Source organism: Pygoscelis adeliae, unplaced genomic scaffold (assembly GCF_000699105.1).
Source record: "Pygoscelis adeliae isolate BGI_AS28 unplaced genomic scaffold, ASM69910v1 Scaffold106, whole genome shotgun sequence".
In the NCBI taxonomy this organism is placed as follows: domain Eukaryota; kingdom Metazoa; phylum Chordata; class Aves; order Sphenisciformes; family Spheniscidae; genus Pygoscelis; species Pygoscelis adeliae.
Genome location: NW_008824939.1, coordinates 4,120,207 through 4,142,786, shown reverse-complemented (window position 1 = coordinate 4,142,786; position 22,580 = coordinate 4,120,207). Strand labels below are relative to the sequence as shown.

The 22,580-nt window shown below is 35.2% G+C and overlaps 1 protein-coding gene across 5 annotated transcripts in view; it reads right to left on the bottom strand.

The window, feature by feature from the left end:
* The window catches only part of UBR3 (ubiquitin protein ligase E3 component n-recognin 3 (putative)), a 116,070-nt gene that overhangs the window by 66,377 nt on the left and 27,113 nt on the right, over positions 1-22,580 (bottom strand). For all 5 annotated transcript variants that reach the window (XM_009325426.1, XM_009325427.1, XM_009325428.1 and 2 more), the window contains 14 exons: positions 20,578-20,806; positions 16,551-16,730; positions 15,632-15,765; positions 13,564-13,650; positions 12,904-12,969; positions 12,732-12,821; positions 11,744-11,872; positions 11,602-11,654; positions 10,813-10,946; positions 10,272-10,357; positions 8,702-8,843; positions 5,307-5,403; positions 3,855-3,996; positions 759-863 (listed from right to left, as the gene is read on the bottom strand). In XM_009325426.1, coding sequence (XP_009323701.1) covers positions 759-863; positions 3,855-3,996; positions 5,307-5,403; positions 8,702-8,843; positions 10,272-10,357; positions 10,813-10,946; positions 11,602-11,654; positions 11,744-11,872; positions 12,732-12,821; positions 12,904-12,969; positions 13,564-13,650; positions 15,632-15,765; positions 16,551-16,730; positions 20,578-20,806 — 1,674 coding nt within the window. The remainder of the gene's footprint in view (positions 1-758; positions 864-3,854; positions 3,997-5,306; positions 5,404-8,701; positions 8,844-10,271; positions 10,358-10,812; positions 10,947-11,601; positions 11,655-11,743; positions 11,873-12,731; positions 12,822-12,903; positions 12,970-13,563; positions 13,651-15,631; positions 15,766-16,550; positions 16,731-20,577; positions 20,807-22,580) is intronic.

Below are 22,580 nucleotides of genomic sequence, written 5' to 3'. Positions count from 1 at the left end.
TGTGATTGATGCCTACTGTGAAGACTACAGGTCTGATAAATACTTAGATCTGCACATATGATTTGAATATAATCAAATACATGCCATCAGTGCTATCAAGCAGAAGTAAAAGGAACTACTCAGAGTAGTCCAAAGCTGTACAATCTAAGACTAATAAAAAAATTTGAACTATACAGAAGTCAATCTCGGGGGGTGGGGGGTGGGGGGGAAGGAGTGGCAGATCCTTAGACATATAAGCAATGTTACACAGTAGGAAAAATTATGACAGTCATATACCATAAGGGAATCTGAAATCACAAAAATAATGGCTCTTCAAGTTCTCATCAAAAGCACAGTTAAAATTTTGGCTAATTCACGTTTTAGAAGATATGGAGTTTTAGCAATAAAATGCTCAGTGATAAAGGTTTCAGTTGAAAAAATCTAGAAATTTAAGCAAGTTTTAGTTTCAGTAATTTTAAATTTTTTTTTACCCAATTTCAAGTACTAATTTACAGAGTAGTAAAGATCTAACCAATCTGTGTTGTCAGGTTATAAATACAGAAACTGTTGAAAAACATAACAAGATACCACACTCCTCTTCACAACAGTATGCAATTTTCTTATTTTTGTTTGCTTAGTTGATCCCTGCGTAAGTAAAGATGTTTTTTTCTAATTCCTGTGGTAAAATTATGATTTTAATAAACATCTATTTTTAAAGAATATTGAATCATTAGACAATACTTTTATATTTTAATGAAAAAGATGATATTTATTCTTACCTCTTCATCTGACTCTTGTTCTGGAGAATTTTCCAACCCCAGCTCAATCAAATACAAAACCATGCAAAGCACGTGTTCTGATAAATTCTGATGATCCATTAATATCTAGGCAGAAAAACAGACATTCACGCCTTAGAAAATCTTATCTTTGATACTCTCACAATCCATATTACAAAAAACCAAAAACTGCCAAAAACCTGATGGACACCTCTAACCTAAACTGGAAGGTAAAGAAAGTAGCCAGGAGTCTGGTATGAAGAAGCTCAAGATACTACCAACAAATTTTATCTCCGAGCATGACCTTCCAGGTTAGCCACACTAGGAAAGGTAGAAAGTCTTGACTACATATGTGATTTTTGCCTGTTTTTGGGGGTTTTTTTACCTTAATTAATCACTGTGCTTGCAAGCACTGTATCATGAGATACGAGTATCAGTTAAAAAGAAAAGACTAGACAGGCAGAACACCATAACAACACTTGCTACTCTAGTATATTTTTGGTAGACACTGAGCACCAATTTCAGCATTTAAAATAGTTTTCTTTTTGTTGCACAGTAACACTTTCAAAGTCCTATCATACGCATAAAAATACAGTTAGGAAAAACATTTTCAAGAGCACTGAATTGCCTATTCAAGTTCCTGGAATATCTACTCTGAAACATCAGCAAGATATTTTAATCTTCACTCTTTTTATGACTGAATGCTCCAACAAAATACCTGATTAGCGATTATGCTACAGGATAAAAAAAACAGTTCCAAGTAGGCCAAGAATAGTAAGAGTAATAACATTAATATAGCTCTCCAGTAACAGTAATGGAACCCTACTAGAAAATAAGATATGTAATTTTGGATGTGATGGATCAACAGGAGTGTTGTATTTAAAAGACAGGAAATCATTATTCCACTCAGCCTATTAAGACTTCAGTATATCTAAATGTACAAAAAGAGTGTTCTGGAAAATACACTTTGGACTCTTCAGTTTTTATTTAATTTTTTTTAAGATGATTAAAAATTATTTTGAGGTTTAGAAAAAACTAACCTTTGAGCACCACCACAAAAGCAAAATTTAATTTTACATCTCTTTCCAGTCAAACAAACTTGTACCTTAAAATTGTTACTAGTTCAAGCTATGATTTACTTTAACACCAAAGCGCCAGGTAAAGCCGCACAGATGCCACTACTGTCAGCTAGAAGCAAAGAGCTGCACATAGCCTTCCCTCCCTTTTTCACGTGATCGGTCATATAAGGCCTCATGAGGTCCTAGTCCTATAAGCAATGCCTGGATAACTGGGAACGCCAGAAGGGTTAATATGAATTTAGTTCACAACCATCTTCACAATCTTTTTTAATTACAAATAATAAATAACCTTATCTTTAAATTAATAAATGCCCATATCTTTCTTCTAACACAGCTTTCAATGCATTGAGAGGAAGAACCAGTGCTGCTGAAATTAAAAACCAGGACAACTTTCCTTTTGAGAATATTCTGATTTAAAGGGAAGAAAATGGCAAGAACCTGTAAGTTACCAAAAAAGTGGATGAGAAAAGATGTTTAAAATTTCACTGTGGAGAGGCTACTATAGAAATTAATATTTTTAGAGTGTAGCCTAGTAAAGTTTTAAATACAACTTGGTTTTGAAGGGGCCAAATTTCATAAGTAGATACACCCATTAGAAACATCAGAGAGATGAAGTTCTTAAAACAAATATTGTTTTACAATAGCTTTTCTAAATTATGTTTGAGCAGCTGATTTAATCAAACCCAATCAAATCTGAGATTACAGAGATTATTTAATTATAAAAGGCACTCAGTAGTACGTTAATATGAAAACCATGTGCAGTTGTACCAGTCAGACTCAAAAGTCACGTTGACCAATGCTTCTGAAAAGTCAAATCATCAAATGTAGTTGCACCATAACATGTCTCATTCTTTTATGGGTAAGGAAGAATTAGTAGTAAAACAGTCAGATTTTTATATTTTATATTTTTAAAGTAATTTTTGAAACTGCACGAATTACATAGCAAAACCTATAGTTTATCAAAGTCATTAATTTGTAAGCAATATGAAGCTTTTGAGAAAAAGTCCTTTTCTGTCATAAAGGTGAAATCTGTTGAATGAAACCAGGTAAAATCTTAGGTCTTCATTCATCTTAATGATATACTGACAACTTATACAATACTTCATTAGAGAAAGAAATCAGCTGAAACAACTCCATGGGAATAAGCATGCCTCTTTGTGAATACCGCACAGTTATTACTATACTTAACAACAGATATTTTCTATTCAACAAAAGTTTAACAGTGAAACAAAACAAGAGCTTTAGGGGAGCTGGGAGCACTTAAAAGAGCACAAAAGGAAAGTCTGACCGGAAAAGCACTACTGTGCCTCAATCAAACCACTTTTTATAGTCCCTCATCTGCCTCTGCAGCACACTGCCTTGAAAGCACTTCCCAAGTACAAAGGCAGATTCAAGTCCCATTTTCTGATTAACGTATTCTTCAAAAAGGATGCACTTCTCTTAAAGAGGGCAGCCAATTATCAAAGACAAAACCAAACACAATTTAAAGGCATCAATTAGTCCTGAAAAACAAGTGCTATAACATTATCAAAAGCCAGAACGTATCTGGGAAGTGATGTTAGAACCAACTGCAGCGATGAGATGTATTTGCCATTAGGATTTGCCATTTGCCATCAAGGTTACATATATTTGAAAAGGCTGCTGATGCCTTAGAACTCTGCAGTGGGAGCCAAAGGAACATCACTCAACACCACCATGCTCCCCAAAACCATCACGTAACAACAATTCAAATGGCAGCTCTGATGGTTAAGATGGTGTTCCTCAAAGTAGAGTAGGACAGCTCTTGGCACTTGGGTACCTGACGTAGTGTATGTATATATGAAATAATCATTCATGAAATAATGAAAATGGTAGAAAAACATCATCATACTAGACTCATAGAATAAAACAAAAATAAAAACGTTATATAAATTTGAACCTGACTACTGTAAATAATCTATTAAAAAATTATAATTCTAAGAACTCATGTTCTGAAAAAGTGGAAGTAAAATACTGGACTTAATGAGAATTACAACTGTACCTTGTAAAGAAGCGTGAACAGCACAATGTGCAGGGTTTTACAGTGTAAAAGCTTTATGAGACCTTTGTAACTTGGATGTAGTGCTGTTCTTTTCTTGTAAGGAGGCCATGGGTTCCCAGGGAATTTACCACTTTGCTTTAAACTGTTGAAACAAATGAGACTTATGTTGAACACTGCAATAAATGTAGACAACTGCCACTGTTATAGATAACTATTCTGCATTCTTTCTGTTTAGATCGACTTTAGAACTTATGAGCATTTCTAAGCCATTTAATTTATTTAAGCAGCATTCCAAAAATTGGAATGTATACAAAAACTGAATCCAGTCTTATTTTTCTGTGGATTACCACTGATTTAAATGACCTTTATTTATAAAATTAAATGAATTTTTAATTACTGCTCTGAATTTAAGCATTCCATTTTCATTCTAAGAGGCACATAGAAGAGATGGAAAACTTTTCACTTCACCCAAATGCACATGTTAGTCAGACATCCAACATCTCACATCTGTAGGAATGGATTACAGGCAACATTAGGAAACGCTAGACATAGTTAGCTATAGTTGACAGTATCGGTGCTATCATATCTATGAACTTAAAAATTAAGTGTTAAGTTCAATGTGGACCCACATTCCTAATAACAAGCTGGAATCCGGTGCAGCAGACAATGCAATTATTTAACAGAATACTACCTTGCTCAAAATCACTTACAGTATGTGTTTATGATGATCCTTTGACTCAATGGGATGAGCACAGGGGCAGAGGATTATTTCACTAAATTTATTACAAGGGGTTTTTAAACTTGATTTTTACTCCCAAGGTGTGACATAAAAAAAGAACCAAATTACATTAGCTGAAATAAGAATCTGCAGGTAAGGGTAGAATCTGTAAGGGTAAGAAGCTGTAAGGGATGGAATGTTAAGGGACAGAATTAAGATCAAATCATCTTGCTTCTTAGAACTTAAAAGGGTGCCACAAGTGCTTTTTCCTGTATTTAAATCAGAATTTAATTCACCCATGGTTTCTGTCATGGGTGAATACATAGAAATAAACCCAAAGTCTTCAATATAATTCCAAAATACAGGACACTGTAATACTGTGCTTCATGTTCCTAAATGTAAAATAAATAAAAATAGATAAGGCTGCTTTCTTTAAGTAATTTGCAACTAATTTTTAAACATTAGCTTTTGGTTAAGTATTTTATCTGTGATGACAGTCACTACTTTGTCTGTGGCACTTCAGACGTGTTTTTAAACATTTATGGAAGAGTAACAGACTAAGCTAACCAAAACCCTGATACTGCCTGTAAATTTATAAACTATTTACTCAAGGACAAATCTGGGGCCTGAAAACATCAATAACATGATTAGCATTACCAGACAGTGAAAACAAGAATTTTTTTGTGCAATGAGCAACAACATGATGTTACATTTCTAAAAATGATCCGACTTACAATGCTGTATATCTGTCCATTGCAGACTGCACATCTCTACGGTAAACTGTTCGAAGTATTACCATGACAGGGTCAAATTCCTTATCCCAAACTTCAGCTGTTGTTTAAAAGAAGTCACATGTTAAAATTACCTTTACAGACCTTACCATTTATTCTAGATTCTCTTCTTAACTAGCTTTAATTATGTAATTTTCTATTATAATTTTTTTGCAGCAAAGTACAGTATTTTTTACTTAGTAATAATACTTACTATACTAATAATTACTACTACTTATCAAGATATCAAAATTTCACCAAAAATATTTTTCTTAGTTCCAAAACAAAATATTAGCAATCTATTAAGGCAATAGATCTTTTCTATTAACAAACTTAATTTAGTATCTTCTAGCTTTCTTTTCTGTTATGTAATAATTTACAATGTGGGATAAAAGATAAAAAGAAAAATCACTCATTTCTGATAAAATAACAGTTGAAACACATGCTGAGGAAAGTTTAAAAAAAATTCCAAGTTAATTTTAAAATCTAACTAAATGTATTTATCTAATTGTAAGTATACAAAGGCAGCCCCAAAAACACCTTTTCTGTACACATCTTGTTTTGCTCTTTTTAATTTCTGAGTACATGTAAGAAAAGGTTTTAATTATTTTTCACTTGGTATTTGATAAGCACAAACCCTCCTGAAAATAGGAAGTAAAGACGGCAGAGCAGTTAGCAGGTAGCCGATATTTAACTATTAAGTGCAGAGAACCAAACGACTGCAACACCACAATCTTTTGTTCAGTCTCGAAAATGGCCAAGTTTCTTATGAAACAACATTTGTGATCAATCCTTTACAGACATGCCTTTGTTTTATAACTAATGTCTATGCATTATTTTGGCATTAAAATCTTAGTTATCTCTGTTTAATTTGGTAGCTCTAAAGTAACAGCCAGAGTGGCTTTTCAGAGCAATCACAAACAGAAAAGTCTAAGCAGACTATAAATAAAGATATCCCATTTAACTGCCGCTTTTTTTTTTCTCCTGTTTACAAGTTATTAAAAAACAAAACTAAGTTTCCAACCTAAAGCCAAATGAAGCCGTTCATTCTATTAATTGTTTGAAAGTGTTTAGCTCCCGTAACACAGCAATATGAAGGCAAGATTCAATGATCCCATCAGAAGAAGAAAACCAACGGAAACAGAATTTTAGCTCCACCAGCAGGCATAACACAATGCAAGCGCTTACAACATTCTGCAAAGTTTTCACAGGCAAAAGTAGGCAGCTTTATCACGCTTTTGAGATTAATTTCACCCAGGTGGGAAGACAAGTGGTCTATACTCCTATTAACCCCTGCTAATGTTAACAGTTCTACAGATACCCTCATACACTGCTGAGAGAGAACACTTAGTATAGTTTCTACTATGTATGAAAGATGATCAAACTCAAGCTTGCAAAAAATCCATTTTTTCTGGACAGAGTTTACTACTGCAGTCTGAAACACAGACCAAGCTTGTTTGGGCTGCTAATGCATAATGAGGAAAAAGGACTAAGTGAGGGAGCCATACAGGGAATATTAGAAATGCACACACGGCTCATCTTCAGCACACGAATCCACAGAGAACAGGAAGAACTACGTCCTTTTTTTGGAAGTTGGTTTGGGGTTTTTTTAACTGATGGTTAATGGAAGCAAAATCTAGGACTTCTGCGATCATACAGTAGATTTCCCCCCCCCCAATTTAGGGTAACAAGGGATTAAGAAGAATGGATCTCAACACGACTTGCTTAAACTGTGACAGGCCACGAACTACAATTCTTAAAAGCAACCGGAATATCACCATTCTTTTTGAGAACCTATATAGTCTTACAAAGATTATAAACACTTAAAAGGCTACAGTACACAAGAAAACCATGCTGACTTTAATTCCTGCAGAAGCTCTTTTGATTTTTTATTACTTTAAGAAGATGGGATTCTGCATAGTGTTACAAATTACTTCAGTATTCACTGCTATAGATGAGATACCTAAAGTTTTTTTTTAAGATAAACAATCTATTCCAGAGGTAAACTATGTTAAAAAAAAAAAACACAAACCCGAAACACTATAATCTAGCAGCAGATTCCCTAAATATAAAGTGTTATAATTAAAAATACCACAATCCATCTTTTTTTTTCCTTCACACTGTGTTATGAAAAAGACCAGCAAGTCACAAGCTCCAGAAACCAGACATGACATAAGGAAATGCAGTTTACAGAACATTAAAATAAAGTTATTTTAAATACCTAGGTGTTAAGCTGCCTAATTACACATCAAGGAACCAGAATGAATCAATTCCCAAAACTCTGGTTTCACAAAATTACTTCACTGGTTGTTAATTCGTATAAGAGTAAGAGCTTCACTGACTCATCAATCTCCCAGTACAAAAACTGGCAACAAGTTAGTACAGTATTAGTTCCTACATTAACAACAACCAAAAAAATCCACAAAAGAACACAGCCTACAAACCAAATGGTTTCAAAATTATCAGACCCCAACCCTGCCAGTTCTCAAGTGAGGTACCCGGGGGAGGAAGGAGTTAATCTCTCTTCAGCTTTGCCACCAGCTGAAGCACAACCAGAGCACATGGAGCATTTCAGATTCCTACAGGCTTATCTGCTCAGTGACAGGAAACAGTAATGGAACACTGAATTCTTAAATTCTTCCTCTCCTTTGATATGCCAACACAATGTTGAGTCCAATTTAGATGACGAGCTGGTCAGGGGAAGAAACTTACCATTTTTGCACTGTATGCATTGTAGAATTATAGAACAATATTCTATAATCAGTCTAGTCTGAACTTTGTTCTAGACCCTCACTACCCACTGGGAAAAACGTTACTGGCTACTAAGATAGTTAAGCAGTATAAAAGAAAGACTTATGTATCATGGTATCTTTAATAATCAAAATGTGGAGAAGTTCAAAGAAAAAAATCTTTGCAACTGACACCTCACTACTACAAACAGTTCTAAACTCTATCGAACATACATCAGAATTTTTAAAATCACATGAATGATTGAGTATGCAGAGCAGTGAAATACAAATAACATCATTTTTCAGCTCTCCATTTTCCCCTTGCTTTCTAAGGATACCTGATTAATACAAGAAGCTCATTTTCACTCTAGATCAAAATGAATTTTTTAAAAACTATTAACAGTCTTTAGCAATGCTCTTAAATACAAGCAATAAACAATAATGAAAAAGTCAAACAAGTTTTGTGGTTTTTTTGTGGTGGTGGGTTTGGGTTTTTTGTGGGGTTTTTTTTTGGGGGGGTGGGGTTTTTATTGTTGTTTGGTGGGTTGTTTGGGTTTTTTTAAGAAAAAAACACCGCTGGATAAGCATCTTACCACTGAGTATGTTATAAGAGGACACCGATTACCATACCTTTAGGTGTATACATTCCTTGTTGCATGGAACCTCCAGGTTCGAAAACAGGAGCTTTAAAATCAGCAACTGCTGACAAGACTGATTCAAAGCTTAAGCTTCCTGGAATAATACCACTTTTAGGATTGGGGTTTTCTGGAATGTAATGTTTGTGTTAAGGAAAGCAAAGTTAACTTAGTTGCAGGACACAGCATTTTACTTCCCTCTTGACATTTTCAGTCACTCATTTCAGAGGCCACACTTCGGCAGTGCTCTCTGTTTACCACAAGAGGTCTGTATGCTCCAGCTGCTATGGAACAATATGGAACAATAACTATTACTGAAGTGAATTAAAGTGTCCTAGATAGGACACTGAACTTTTTAAAGCAAGCCAATTGCTACACGCTTGGCTCAAGAGATAAGTATTAAATGATAAATAAAAACTACTATCTGTAGTGTATATAAAGCTTTTGTACTTGCCTTTATTTACTAACACCTTGGCTCTCTTCATAGCAAGAATATTTTGCATTTACAGCTAAGTGCAGAAAAAGCAAGTAAATAGCAAAATCCATAAACACAGTAAGTAATTCTCCACCTTGTATTGGCTATTTCTCATTTTTGGTAGCGATACTTAATAGACATACTGACATTACCCCAAATCACAAGTGACAATTACAAATAAGGAAACTTCTGCTTAATGGTAAGTGATTGTTTGTATAAATGATCCACTTATGTTATACAGTTAAGTGATTCACTTAAGTGAATTGCTTTAAGTGATTCGCTTATTTTACATACTTAAGTGACTGAGTTACTAGGTCATATTGTAATAATTAATAATTCTTATTACATATTTGTAACTCTCAATCTTCTCCTTTTCTGTCTTTATGAATTCCTAATATTTTTGCTCAAAGCCTATCCTTGGATTGCAAGCCCTTTTGGGCAATCACCACAAGCTATTTAATTTGCCTACACAGCTTAATACACTGATAGCAGTAAAACCTGCATATTTGTATTCAGCTGTTTGGGGACATGAACCGTGTCACTGCGCAGAAAGACTTCCTAGAGTTCGCTGTTCTTCAGGTAAGACACTTCCCCCCATAACACATGCATTTCACTCTAATTTCAAAGCAGCATTCAGAATTGCTATTATATGCGTTTTCAGCTATTGATAGCAAAAGCGACTATAGTGTAGAGTGGCTTTTTTTTTTATACTGGCATAAAATTAGCAATAATCAAAGGCTCAAATCCAGATAAAGGTGACACTTGGCTAAACTTTCTACAATGTTATTGGAAAACAGACTTTTCACCTAACACCTAAAAGACATTTGTAGTGTTAAAAAAAAAAAAGAGCAGTTAAGCATTTTGTATCAAAACTGATTTAAAACTATTACAAAGTACTGCATATTTTGTAAGAAAAACCAAAGCTGGAGCAAATGCCTTTGCTGATGACAAGTATATGCAAACACACCTTTACACAATTTGTTATGATTATATAAGCTGAAAACACGCTGTTCAAGCTCCAAAATCCCACTACTATCCAGGTACCTGTCATTCTCATTCATGCACATTAGTTAATATATTCCAAGGATATGAGATCCAATAATGAACTGTGTGTCCTGTCATTCATACAGAGTTGGGCTACCATCTCTGCTCTGAGGATCTCATCATCTGTCATTCCTAGAACAATAAAGTTTAAAAAGCCATTAAAATAGCATGATTTTAAAACACACATTCATCATACATTTGTCATTAAACATAAGTTAAACTTGATACAAACATTAAGTAATGATACAGTGCTATAAAAATACAGCAAATGAAAAGGGGGACACACACACATAAATGTTATGAGAGATACAACCTCAGTCACAAAAGACAGGTACAAACTAAAACTGCTGTCTTTCTGAAAAAGATACAGAATCTTCCATTACAGGCATTTTTCTCCATTACTATGTATTTTGTCTATTTCTAATTCGTAAGGGATTAAAATTCAGTAACTGGCAAAAATTAAACCAAGTGTTGAATGCTTTAAGTTACTATATGGCTAATCAGCTTTATGGTAGTTACTAAGTGCTGAATATAAATGAACAGGCACGTTATTTACATACAAGTATTCCTAAAGCACTGATTCTTACCTAAATGTAAACGAAGACTTAACAGAAGGACCAAAAATGTTAAGGCTCCTTCCAACATGGATCTTTCATGCTCCGAATCAAGAACTGTATTTTGATGCTGTGATGCCATCGTTAACAGATCTACCACCTTAAATCTACATAGCAAAGAGTAAAGTCAGAAACATCATTCTCCAACATTAACACACCAATGTGAAATGTACTGATAAACTCAGGATACCATTCACAACGACCCAAAATGAATACAAAATAAATATGCAAACATACATGAAAAACTTATTTTTAAATTTGGATTTTTATTTAACTACCTATGGAATGTGCTACAGTGATATTTACTCCACAAGAAAACACCTTACATTTATGAACATATAAAAGCTAATGCCAATTAATCTGTTTTCAAACCTTGATTTTATTCTATCCAGAAAAGCAGACATCCTTTCTGCGTCTTTTACTATTGCAGCTCTATTTATCTCTATCTACTTCTTCAGGCTAGCATATCCTGAAAGCTTGCATATGAACACGTGCAAAACTTAAAAAAATCTGAAGATGCTCAGAACACAAATATCTGAAAGTTCACTACTGCACTGTAAATCAAAAGCCAAGCCTGCATAAAATCAAGGCTATACCTTGAGATACCTCTTTTGGTAGAGCCCTTTGGTAAGCGTTAGTTTTGGCTAGGCAGAGTTGTACCACTGAAGATGTATATCAGATATGCACCATTTCTCTCACATGGCATAAATTAGTCAACAGCTAGCACAACACTGAACAAGAGCATTCATCTTTTAACCCTACCTTTCAAAAACAGATGAAATAAAATAATCTGGGTCCAGCCTAGAGGCACAGACCTGTGGAAAGAAAATAAATTCATTTTATTCAGTAGTTTTGTTTGTTTGTAAACAAGCACTGGCTTGGCTTCTCAGAAAGCATAACTTACTTGCAGCAGGTAAATGTCAGGATCAATCATTGAATTGCAGAAATGGGACTGCACGTAAGTCATGGCCTGTCCTTTAATTTGTAGACCATTTCTAACCCACATGTTGCTGTGAATTTCAGAAAGACTTGCCTGTTCAGGTAAAATAAAATACAATAAAAATTTACAAACATTTCAAGGATATTCAGCTATACAGTTCAACATTAGCAGATCATCAATGTATTATCACACATATACACACTACACTTTCATATAAAAGTATACTTTTTTTACACTAATTTACTTCTCCTGGGGAGTGAGGGATGAAAAGGAACCCCTGCAAGTTTATGAAACAGATACCATACTTTCATATAAGAGCGTATTTCAGACAACAAAAGTGATCAAAGCCAATGAATGATTTATTTATGTACTTATTAAAATCTTGAAAAGTACTCCAAAGATGAAGGCATCATGGTTAAAACAAAGTTAGATATAAAAAGCAGTGATTACAAATACTGCTGACTACCACTTACATACAAATAAATACAAATTCGTAAATAAAAAAAAATGTTGCAGGATGCATCCATTCTTGAACTCATTCTCAATTTAAAATATGAGATTTTCAGATACAGGTTCCTTCTCAACTTGCACTCCACTGGTAGCTATTCTATGAACATGCAATTCCATGTTTTCAAAGGGCTGGTTCCTCTTACCCTTTTGAAAGTGCTGTTGTGCATATTATTATCATACTTCTCAGAGTATGATAACTAATGCCACATATTTAATTTTGGAAATAGGAAGAAAAAAAGGAGTTTATTCTAACTACTCATTATATTCTAGTTGTTATTATTGTCACATATTGCTTACTTTAATATTCCACAATTAAGACATACTCCCCCTTGTTAAATACTTCTAAATATATTTAAATGACTGGGGTTAAAAGAATCAGACAGCAACTTTTTTTTTGTTGTATATCTCTACACATGCATCAAAGTCAGAAGTCTGCCCGTACCTGAATCTGAAGTGGGTGAATCATTAGTTTCATCAGCATCTCCTGATCTGGCAAGATAGTATCCAGATCTAGTTCTTGGCATTTGACAGCCTAGAAACAAAAGCAAGCACACACTGTACTGAACAGACTCAACAGGGAATTTCCATCTTCTGTGTGACTAAAACGTGCTTACCTTACTTAAGAACATGGCAAAGTAACGGTGCAGTGGCAAATGAAAAGTAACTTGGTTTGGAGCTGGCTGAAAGTAAAATAAAGACATTTTAATATCATATACTAAAAAAACCAAAGCTACAAATGTCTTTGTCACGACCACCAAGAACAGTATCTTGCATGTCTTCATTTGATGGACTTACTTTCCACTAACCTAGTATTACTTCATTCCCCTGCACTTTCCAATGATTCAGAAATTTCCCTTATTCAGGCTGCTGTAGTTAATCTCTTACTAAGTCCCCAGTAGCTAACGACACTCTGAATTGATTGAGAGTATTGCTTGCTAAGGTGGCAAAGCTGCTCCCCACTACCATATCAGAAGAGGACTTCTGTTTTGCCATTGCTTCAGCTCTTCATTCAGCAGAACAGCAGTACATCAATGGCACTGCTTTTAGGACTCACACAGCTTAAGCTTGCACCAGCAAAATCTAAATCAAGATTCTACAAATAAAGGATCCTAGAACATAACATTGCAACTATCAACTACAAACACTCATTTCAGCAAGGCAATCCTTTTTCAATCAGTACCTAGAATGATGATTTAATCAGGAGGAGGCGGGGGGGGGTATCACCTTTGAAGTTTAATCAGATTTTCACAGTACTTTGCACTAAGGATATTTACCTCATCCACAAAGTTGATAGCATCAAACCAGTCCTGCAGCGCTTCAAGGCAGTATCTGACAACATTTCGTGTGTATTCCTGTGTTTCCTGCAGTAAGAGAAAACAGTGTACTACACAAGCCAAAACAGTTTTAAGTAAGTGTCACTGTTTTCCTACTACAAATAAATATGATTTCAATAATATTTTTACAGTACACAATTTATGCCCTCATCATATAGAAATTATTAAGTATTAATATGGTTTCATTGTTACTTTAAAAGATTATCATTTCAGTGGTGAGAATTAAGGCACCTTCAGCCTGGTCAGCTGGTCCTAGTGCCCACTGTTGTTTAATTATCCATTTATTTTTATGAAAAATTTAGAGATGTAAGCATAAAAAAAAAAAGGTCTTTCCATGCAATCAAAAGGAATGGCTGATGTCCTGTAAGTTTTATCTACTGAATGGTCCTTACAGTTTCCTAACACAATGCACCTGAAATGCAATGATAACACAAGACCACATAGATTTTAACAATAAGCAAACCTTGTTACAGTTGTATGATATAACTCTATAACAATGCCCTAAAACTGTAATATATTTCAGATTAAATCATGTATTTCAAGACTAGAGCTGTACATTGTCCTCCAGGAGGGAAGCAGTGATGTGCAAGAAGGGAAGGTGGGAGGGGAGCTAAACCAAATTGCTTTGTGATCAGCGGAACTTACAAAGCCTCACTACAAAGAACTAGTTTCTTACGGACTTTTCCTTTAATCTTCCCTTCCCCCTAAACACAGACTCCAGACCCACCTCAGACTCTTAGGATATCTATGAAACACTTCTCATGCAAAAGCCAGCAGTGCTTTGGCCAGCCAGAAGCTGTGCAAGTGCCGACTGGCTCAGTTAGACACCTTTTCTCATCAAGAAATACAACAGCCACACTCCCATCTTGCTGCTCCACCCTCTACGGTGGCCAGGCTCCGCCGGCTTTCCCTCTCCTGCAGGACATGAGCTGGAATCTCTTCCCACCCATCAGGTTTCACTAAACAAGTACAACAATTAAGCTATGAGATTTCTAAAACTCAGATTTATCAAGAACAATCAAAGGGCGCAAACATGAAGGTGAAAACATGACTGACATGCCGACGGGCGGAGCAAGGAATCATACAGGCCTTAAACAAAAGGCAGACCTTCCCACCCCTAAGCTAAAAAGAAAGTAATACTTCAAAAAAGCCAGAAGTTGTAATTCAGTTTTCAAAAGATAATTTAGACTCATAAATTGATATATTCATAATGTATCAGTATAACTTACATCATGGAAAGGCTTTTGCAACTGCCTGATTTAAACTGTTTTAAAATTGCATGGGATGCCCACGCACATTTTTTTTTCAGTGCACAGTTCAATTCAGGTATTACTGTCTCATGGACGCTATTACGTACCTTAATAAGCTAATTTCAAAGATAAGTATTTCTTTCATTAAAAATAACCAATAAAAAGTTTTTTCACGTTAAGTATTCCTATAAGCTGATGGATTCCATTTTTACTATAACTTAATATAATTTACAGTCTAGCAAATAGTAACAACTCTTTGCTCTAGTTAGGAGATCATGAGATGTCAGAACCTAAGAGGGTTTCACCTCAGGTTGTTAGTAAAACAACACAAAACCATAAATTACTCCATTCCCCATCATAATGAAGTGTCTATCTGCAGACACAATCAACATTATAATCACATTAGGGACAACTTATGTATCTCCTTTCCCACTGAACTAAGGCAGAATGACTCAGAGACATTTATCAAGTTCTACATCAGATTACAAGTTATTCCATATGTACAGTCATATGGAATGACTGCACACATCCTGAACTTGTAGTCCCAGTTCTGGAGACAAAAAAATTAGGTACAAGCATGAATTCTGTACTCACTATACACAGAATCTGAGTTAGACAGTGTTTTACATATTTGGTAGACAAAGACAGCAAAACCCAAGTCTTTTCAAACACAAAACAGACAGACCATTCAGATTTGAGAACTCTAGAATAAATCATGAATAAAACCAAGCATAATGACAGAGAAATGTTAGTCTTACCCTAACTTTGCAGTGTGACAGAAGACCCCACATTGGCTGGGCACAGGCTTCCAGCTCAGCAGCAAAGGCAGCATAGTATGTCTGCGATTCAAACTCCACGTGCTCATTTAATTCTCGTTTATTTAAATTCATACCTTCAAAGATTTAAGCAGAGTTATAAAACCAAATATTTAACTAGGGCTAAGTGGAATGCAGTATTTTTAGTGTTATGCATTCCCAGACCTATTAAGACAAAAAACCACAAAGTGTAACAATCTATCTTATCTAGCAGCAGAATAATAGATAAAATATGAGAACAAGCATCAAAGTTTGAACAGAAATAGGCCAAAAAAGAACAATAGCTCTAGATTGGCTAGTAACTGTAGTCCTTGCTGTTCAGGTGACGTTAACATGAACAGCAGCCCTTCTACTTCGAACCTCACTTAGTCAATGGGAACATTTGGATGGAAAATATCTGGTCCTCTTTTTAGGCAGAACATTTTTCAGTATTGAAAAGTTCATGATTTTTAAATGTTTTTTTAAATAATTAAAAAAAAGTTTCTTCACAACAACACTTAGAAAAGGATCCAGATTTATCAGAATAGTTTACCCGATATTTAAATTTAGAACTTCACCAGTAAAACACTTCTAGCACAAGTTATGATTTGTACTTTAAGTTGAATCTGAGGATTCTGGCACCATGAATCTCAGTCAAGTGTGATGCAATTGTTCTGTAACTAGTCCATACAAGACAATGATCCATCAGATCATTTTCAAGTCTACCTGTTTTCTAGAATATACTGTTCCCTTCCAGGAATACAGACTTATGAGAATACTAATGAATTAAGTATTCACATACAGCACTGTAAGGATTTTGCTGCTGTGAACACTAAGCTGTCTTAACATCCTTGTGTTACTACAGATTATAAAAGTCACATACCTTGAAAGAATGATACAAAATTCATCCATGTTACCAAAAGACCATGATCTTCCAAAAATTTCTTTGCCACACTTTGGTGTGAAAGTATGTTTATAAAATCACTAACCAGGGGCCAGTAAGTATTATTCTTCAGTAGTGCTTCCCCACAATTCACCACAACATGTAAACTATTTTCTTCATCTAGATTTAAAAAAGAAAAGAAAAAAAAAGTAATACTTTTTTCCTTCCTTCTTGTTGTAACTTTTAAATAAAGTTACAAGATAATGCAAAAATACCAATTAGGATTTACTGTAATGTTGTGATCACACACACAAAGAAAACTGCAGAAAAGAACAACGGTTGTTTTGTGGTACCTGAGGCTGTTTTCTCATCACGGACTCATCAACATAGATCCTACTCTAGTAGGAGACACACATACTTTGAACAATATTGCAACCTTTGAAAGGCAGTGCATTAGTAAAACCATCACAGCTATGCCTTTTTTGCATACTCTCAAGAAGTGTAAAAAGACCAAACAATACAATTCCTATTATGAACATCTGAAATCTATTTTGAATTTGACACATTTCCAGTAAGCAAGCTACCTTCCAGCATGCAAACAGGAATCTGGTGATCAAAACCTACACTGGCATGTTGTGTCTGAGAAGTAGAGCAGAGACAAGCATTTCCAGTCTGAATCTGGGACAGAGAGGGTTTATGCAGCCTTCCTGAGACTAGGGCAGAAGAAGGTTCCCAAAAGAAGGGGAGAAGAAGTCTCCTCCCCAAATCACAGAAGTACATCCTCTACCGCTGTCAAATAAATCTTTTTATTAGATTTTCATAAGAAGGACCCCTGGAAAGACCCGAAAGGAAACAGGATTGGTCCTGGATTCACAATCCAAGGAAAATAACTTCCAGCACCCATCTGTCAGTTGCTATTCTATTTCAAGTGAGCAGAAGAAAGAAAATCTTGCATCTGATGATCAGCCTTGGGGATAGTTCTTGTCCAGTTCAAATGCACTGAAGGACCCTTGTAGTTACCCTTTAGACAATGAAAGGGTCATAAGCAGTATGGCACAGCCACAGCTAAAAAGACACTGTTATTAAGAGACTCCAGTCTCTGGCTGATGAGGCACATCCGTATCTGGAGTGGTTCCCTTTGGTAGATATGTAAGCTTTTTCTTCCCCTTTGTTGTAACTATTGAAGAAAATACTTTTTTTTCTTTTTACTCTGAGGCTGTTTATATTGTTGATTTATTTCCTGGTACCAGGGGGAAAAAAAAAAATTACTCTCTTGCCTGTTATGTCAACAGGTTTTCTAACTTGAAGTCATACAATATTTTGATCTTGAAAAGTTTTACTTCCCAAGAACACAGCACAGTTAGAAAAACAAATCAGATTTCATCCTGAAAAATATGCCGCTTGAGTTGCACAGAACTATGAACAGATACCTTCTGTTCATATATTACCAAGGCAATATAGAGTTCCATTTCTTAAGACTGACTCCTGTCTATTACACTGAAGCACTGGAAGGAACAGGAAGCCAGAAGCACTCTGCGCAGCTTCTCAAACTTCTCTGCCACAGTTGATCAAATACTCTTTAATCACTCTCTTATTATCTGGTACATCTGCAAAGAAAGGAAACTAGGTCTTGTTGCCCAGCTGCCTGGTTCCCATGTGCTCATACAGCCTATCCAAGAACCAGATAACATCTCAGTCGGCTCTGCCTGAACCCGCTGAAGGACTTTGCAAAGAGCCAACAGTTACATGTTGCTGATTCTCTGCCCCAATATAGATTAGACAAACCCAGAGTTACTTCAAATTGGCAGTGGCATTGCCTCTTATTCAGAGTGCTCAAGCCAGGGTTAATGTTAAGGTCAGTCAAAGGAAAAGAGTTTAGGGTTTTTTTTTTTTTTTAAAGGATGAACCATTACCAAAACTTTTTCCTTGGGGTATAAATTCTTTTCCCATGAAAAGTTCAGTAGGAGGAAAGTGCTGCTAGAATGGAAAAAAGTCTCTAAGAGCATAGGGACATAAGTCTTCCTAGGGAGCCAGTTTTATCATCTGCACCCATATTTCACCTCCTCATCCTTTCACACCACATGTGAGAGGTAAGCTGAACTAGTAACACTTTCGAAGTTGGTATCAACACAGCTCCTAGCTCAACTCTGTTTCAGGAACAGTTTGTCACTTGGCATCCACAAATACCCCTAATGAACTGTTTTAACAGGTGCCAGCTGTCCAAAAGACAATTAGGATCCGTGAGCAATGCAAACTAAACATGCCTTAGCAGATACAATTCCTGCTCCACGTTCTCCTTGCTCCTCTCCAACATGTTTTCTCCATCTATCCATTGGCTGGATTTGTAAACTTTGTCTCATTCAGATACTAAATGACCTACTCGTTTGCACTAGCTGCACAAACAGAATTCTTCTCAATTTATCTCACCAGCACAGACTTCTAACAGACTTCTCACTATTTCCAGCATCATAAGAGAGACCTTGAACTAAACACAAGATACAAGCCCACAGAACTGCAAAAGAAGGCCAATGAGAATATGAGAGGGAAAAAACCCAGTAAAGTATTTTATTAAAATTCTTCTGTCAATTTACAGTGTGCCCAACCCCTCATATATAAAGCAGTGAGGAGGAAGTGTTGTGAAAACACTGAAAAGCACCAGACAGATTCCATGATGGAATCTTAGCTAAGACAAATCAATGGTGCTGGTGAAAGGAAACAGGTAACTTCATGTCTTGGGACAGCTGCTCCAGGGTAAGTCTTTTCTCACAAATCTATCACAAATATATCTGATGTTATTTAACTTACCAACTCCAGCTTACATAATTAATTACCAGGAAGTTTCTTCACAGAATGTCTAATCACAGGCACAGCCTTTTCCGTGTGGCTGCAAATTCTGATCCACTACAGAACCTTACCACCATGCTAGCAGCATCCCATACTGACCAACAAGTAAAAATAACTACTTAAAAGTAGTTTTAAATGACATTCCACCAGTATGGCATTAGTTTAGCAAAAGTCACTTGATATACAAACTGTTAAAGAGAAAGATTTAACATTTTTCTTTGAATACTGTAAAGCAACCTATGTAGGGCAACAGAAAAATTTCTCATGTTGAAGTGCAGCTGAGTAAGGGCATTCTTTATAGCTAGATGACCGAGGATTTCCCATTTCAGTACAATCATTCTGTATTAGGCTATACAGAGAGTGGACTCAGAGACAAAGGATACTTCAGACAAGAAAAATTACAATTTCATACAGAAGTTGATGGTACTTATTTGGGAGCAGCAGTCAGCCTATCTAGAAAGTATTTTCAAATTCAAACTAGGATAAAGAGGTCTGAGAGGTCTGCGGTCTGTTATGTACATGAAAGCGTGAAAAACAGAAGTCAGCAAGATTCATTGTGCCACCATTTTTAGATAAGGACAGGTAAAACAAGGAGGGTGGAAATACGACAGCTGTTTTCACTAGAAAAAGCACACTAGTTCAAGTTCAAATTGCCACTCTGTCAACCAAAAGCTTGATCAAATGATTATATTTACAAAGTATTAATTCATTCTCCTCTAATTATATCATATTTTATTAAGGCAATCACAGGTAAGAAAAATTAAAACAACTTTAAATACTTCAAATAGTTTGTGAAATACTTTGAAAATATTTTTTAAATTAATAAAGGTCTCAATTTGCATATATAATTTCTCATTCAAATAAGCTTTACAAATAGTGTTTATGCACTTTACCCAACAAATGAAGTACCTGCAAGATAATACTCTGTATTATAGACTATATAACATTCCTACAAAAGAAAACCCTACAAACCAAAGGATGAAACATCAGTATCGCTCTTGATAATTATCTTTGCATTTCTAGGAAATTTTGAGACTCAGCCTCTACCATATATTGCTAGATCCCGTGCATTTTTGGGAAGGGGTTGGGGGGTGGGTTGACTACCAAAGAAAGAGATTAAATTTCCTCTATAATCAATTTATTTTCCATGGAAACAAGCAAACCAACAAACAAATCAACCTACCTTGCAATTCACTTTTAATAAGGCAACTTTCCATCATATATAACAGAACAGTGACCATAATATCCAGCAGCTGACATTCTTCTGTTACTTGGCGTGCTAGTTCTTCATTGCTGAACAACTGAACACTGATATGCACAATTCTATTAGACATTGTGTCTGATTCATGGCTTTTCTTCAGTGTTTTCATAATAAAAGCATAATGCTGAACAAAAGTTTTGGTAAAAGCAATCTGCAAATTATAAAGAAATTTTGATGTTAACAAGCACCATACAAAAATTATAGCTTTCTTTCATTATAAAATATTCCTTTACAAAAGTACAATCAACATATCCTAGGAAACACCAGTTGCCATGACAAACCAAAATCTATAGAGAGGGGTAACTTACACCTCCAATTTTATTACCTTATACCAAAATTTAATCTTCTCATTCTACACTTTCCACACTAAAAAAAACAAAAAAAAACCCAAAAAACACAGAAACATTGAAACAAGGAATATAAGGTTTCAGCATACCTGTGAAAGCAGTAAAGTTCTAATAACGAATTTATCCTAAATTTTTTACATCCTAAAACAGCGACTAATGTCCCAAAATGATACACTATGAACAATGAGATTAGTGGTGCCTAAAAAAGCTGCCTTATCACTTGCACTCGTCTACCCATGGAGTAAGGTTGTCATTCATCTGTCAAGGATGACATTTTAACACTGAATTTCATCTGCTGTTGTAACATCCTATATTTTTTTTAATAAATCTTTAGCGCTTTCTCCTAAATAATTAAAGTCATTAGCAAGCTTTGCTATTCTTCACACAACTGTTTGGGTTCTTTTAAACCAGACTGGTATTTAAATGTACTGATACATATAAATATAACTCTTAGTACAATTTCTTGTCCCACTCCATTAGCCTCAAATTACATTGTAAACCAACCTTCTGCACTGCATATACATGTGTGTATATCTGCCAGCTTTGAAATCACTTCTCACTTAGTACTTTAAGTTCTGAATTAACACCATCTGGACTTCCTTGGCTTAATAAGAAGAGATAATACAAGCTGTGTAGTGACGAAAATTTTCAGCTCAAAGTCTAAATTCCCCTGTTTATTCCTTCTGGAAGTATTCATCTTTCATAAGCATAAAATTTGAAATTTTAAAACCACCCTCAGGCAGCTGTGTTTTCACCGGACTGTATACAAATCACTACTTCTTTTTACCTGCCTCAGACTCAGTGCTCCCATATTTTTATTATAGCACTATCATGTTATTCTCATTGAGAAAATATTTCCAAAAATATCATAATGCCACAATGCTGCTGTTGGGCACAAAGACGGCTTCTTCCAGGAAATATCCTCAAAAATAAAAGTTGCTCATGTGAAAAAATGGACCAGGATGGGGATGGGGATGTCACTGCATGAAACACTACAACACTGCTTAACTTGCCTTCCTTTAGCTGGTTCACAATGATGGAAACCTGTATAATAATTGACAGTGTCTTCTACATAGAGCATCCAGCACAATGGTAATCGTTTTCAGCTAAAGCCTTTTCGGAACAACGTATTTGCAATACTTGCACAGAGTTAATACAGTATCATTCTGGTATTCCAAGGCAGAACAACCTGTCATAGAATTCCTCTCAATTAAAGCTTGACACAACTATAATCACTGGCAATGACACTTACAACAAACATCAAGATGTTTACACTATTAATGTTAAGCCTCAGTCACAAATGACGCACCTGGTGTTTTAACAAGTTAGTATATTAATACTGCTAGTAAAAAAAGCATACTTTATTTATATATTACTTCTTCACATAATATTCTATTTAAATAGGATTCTCGGGTTCTGTGATGTAGGAACTACATTTTACTTGTTTTACACAGTATTCTCAATTCAAGCTGACTGTAAAAACATCGTCCTCCTCTAAGGACAAAGTTTGGATTTTTTATTTATTTATTTTAAATCAGGATGCATCAAAGCTTTTTGTGCCTCACCCATATACGATAA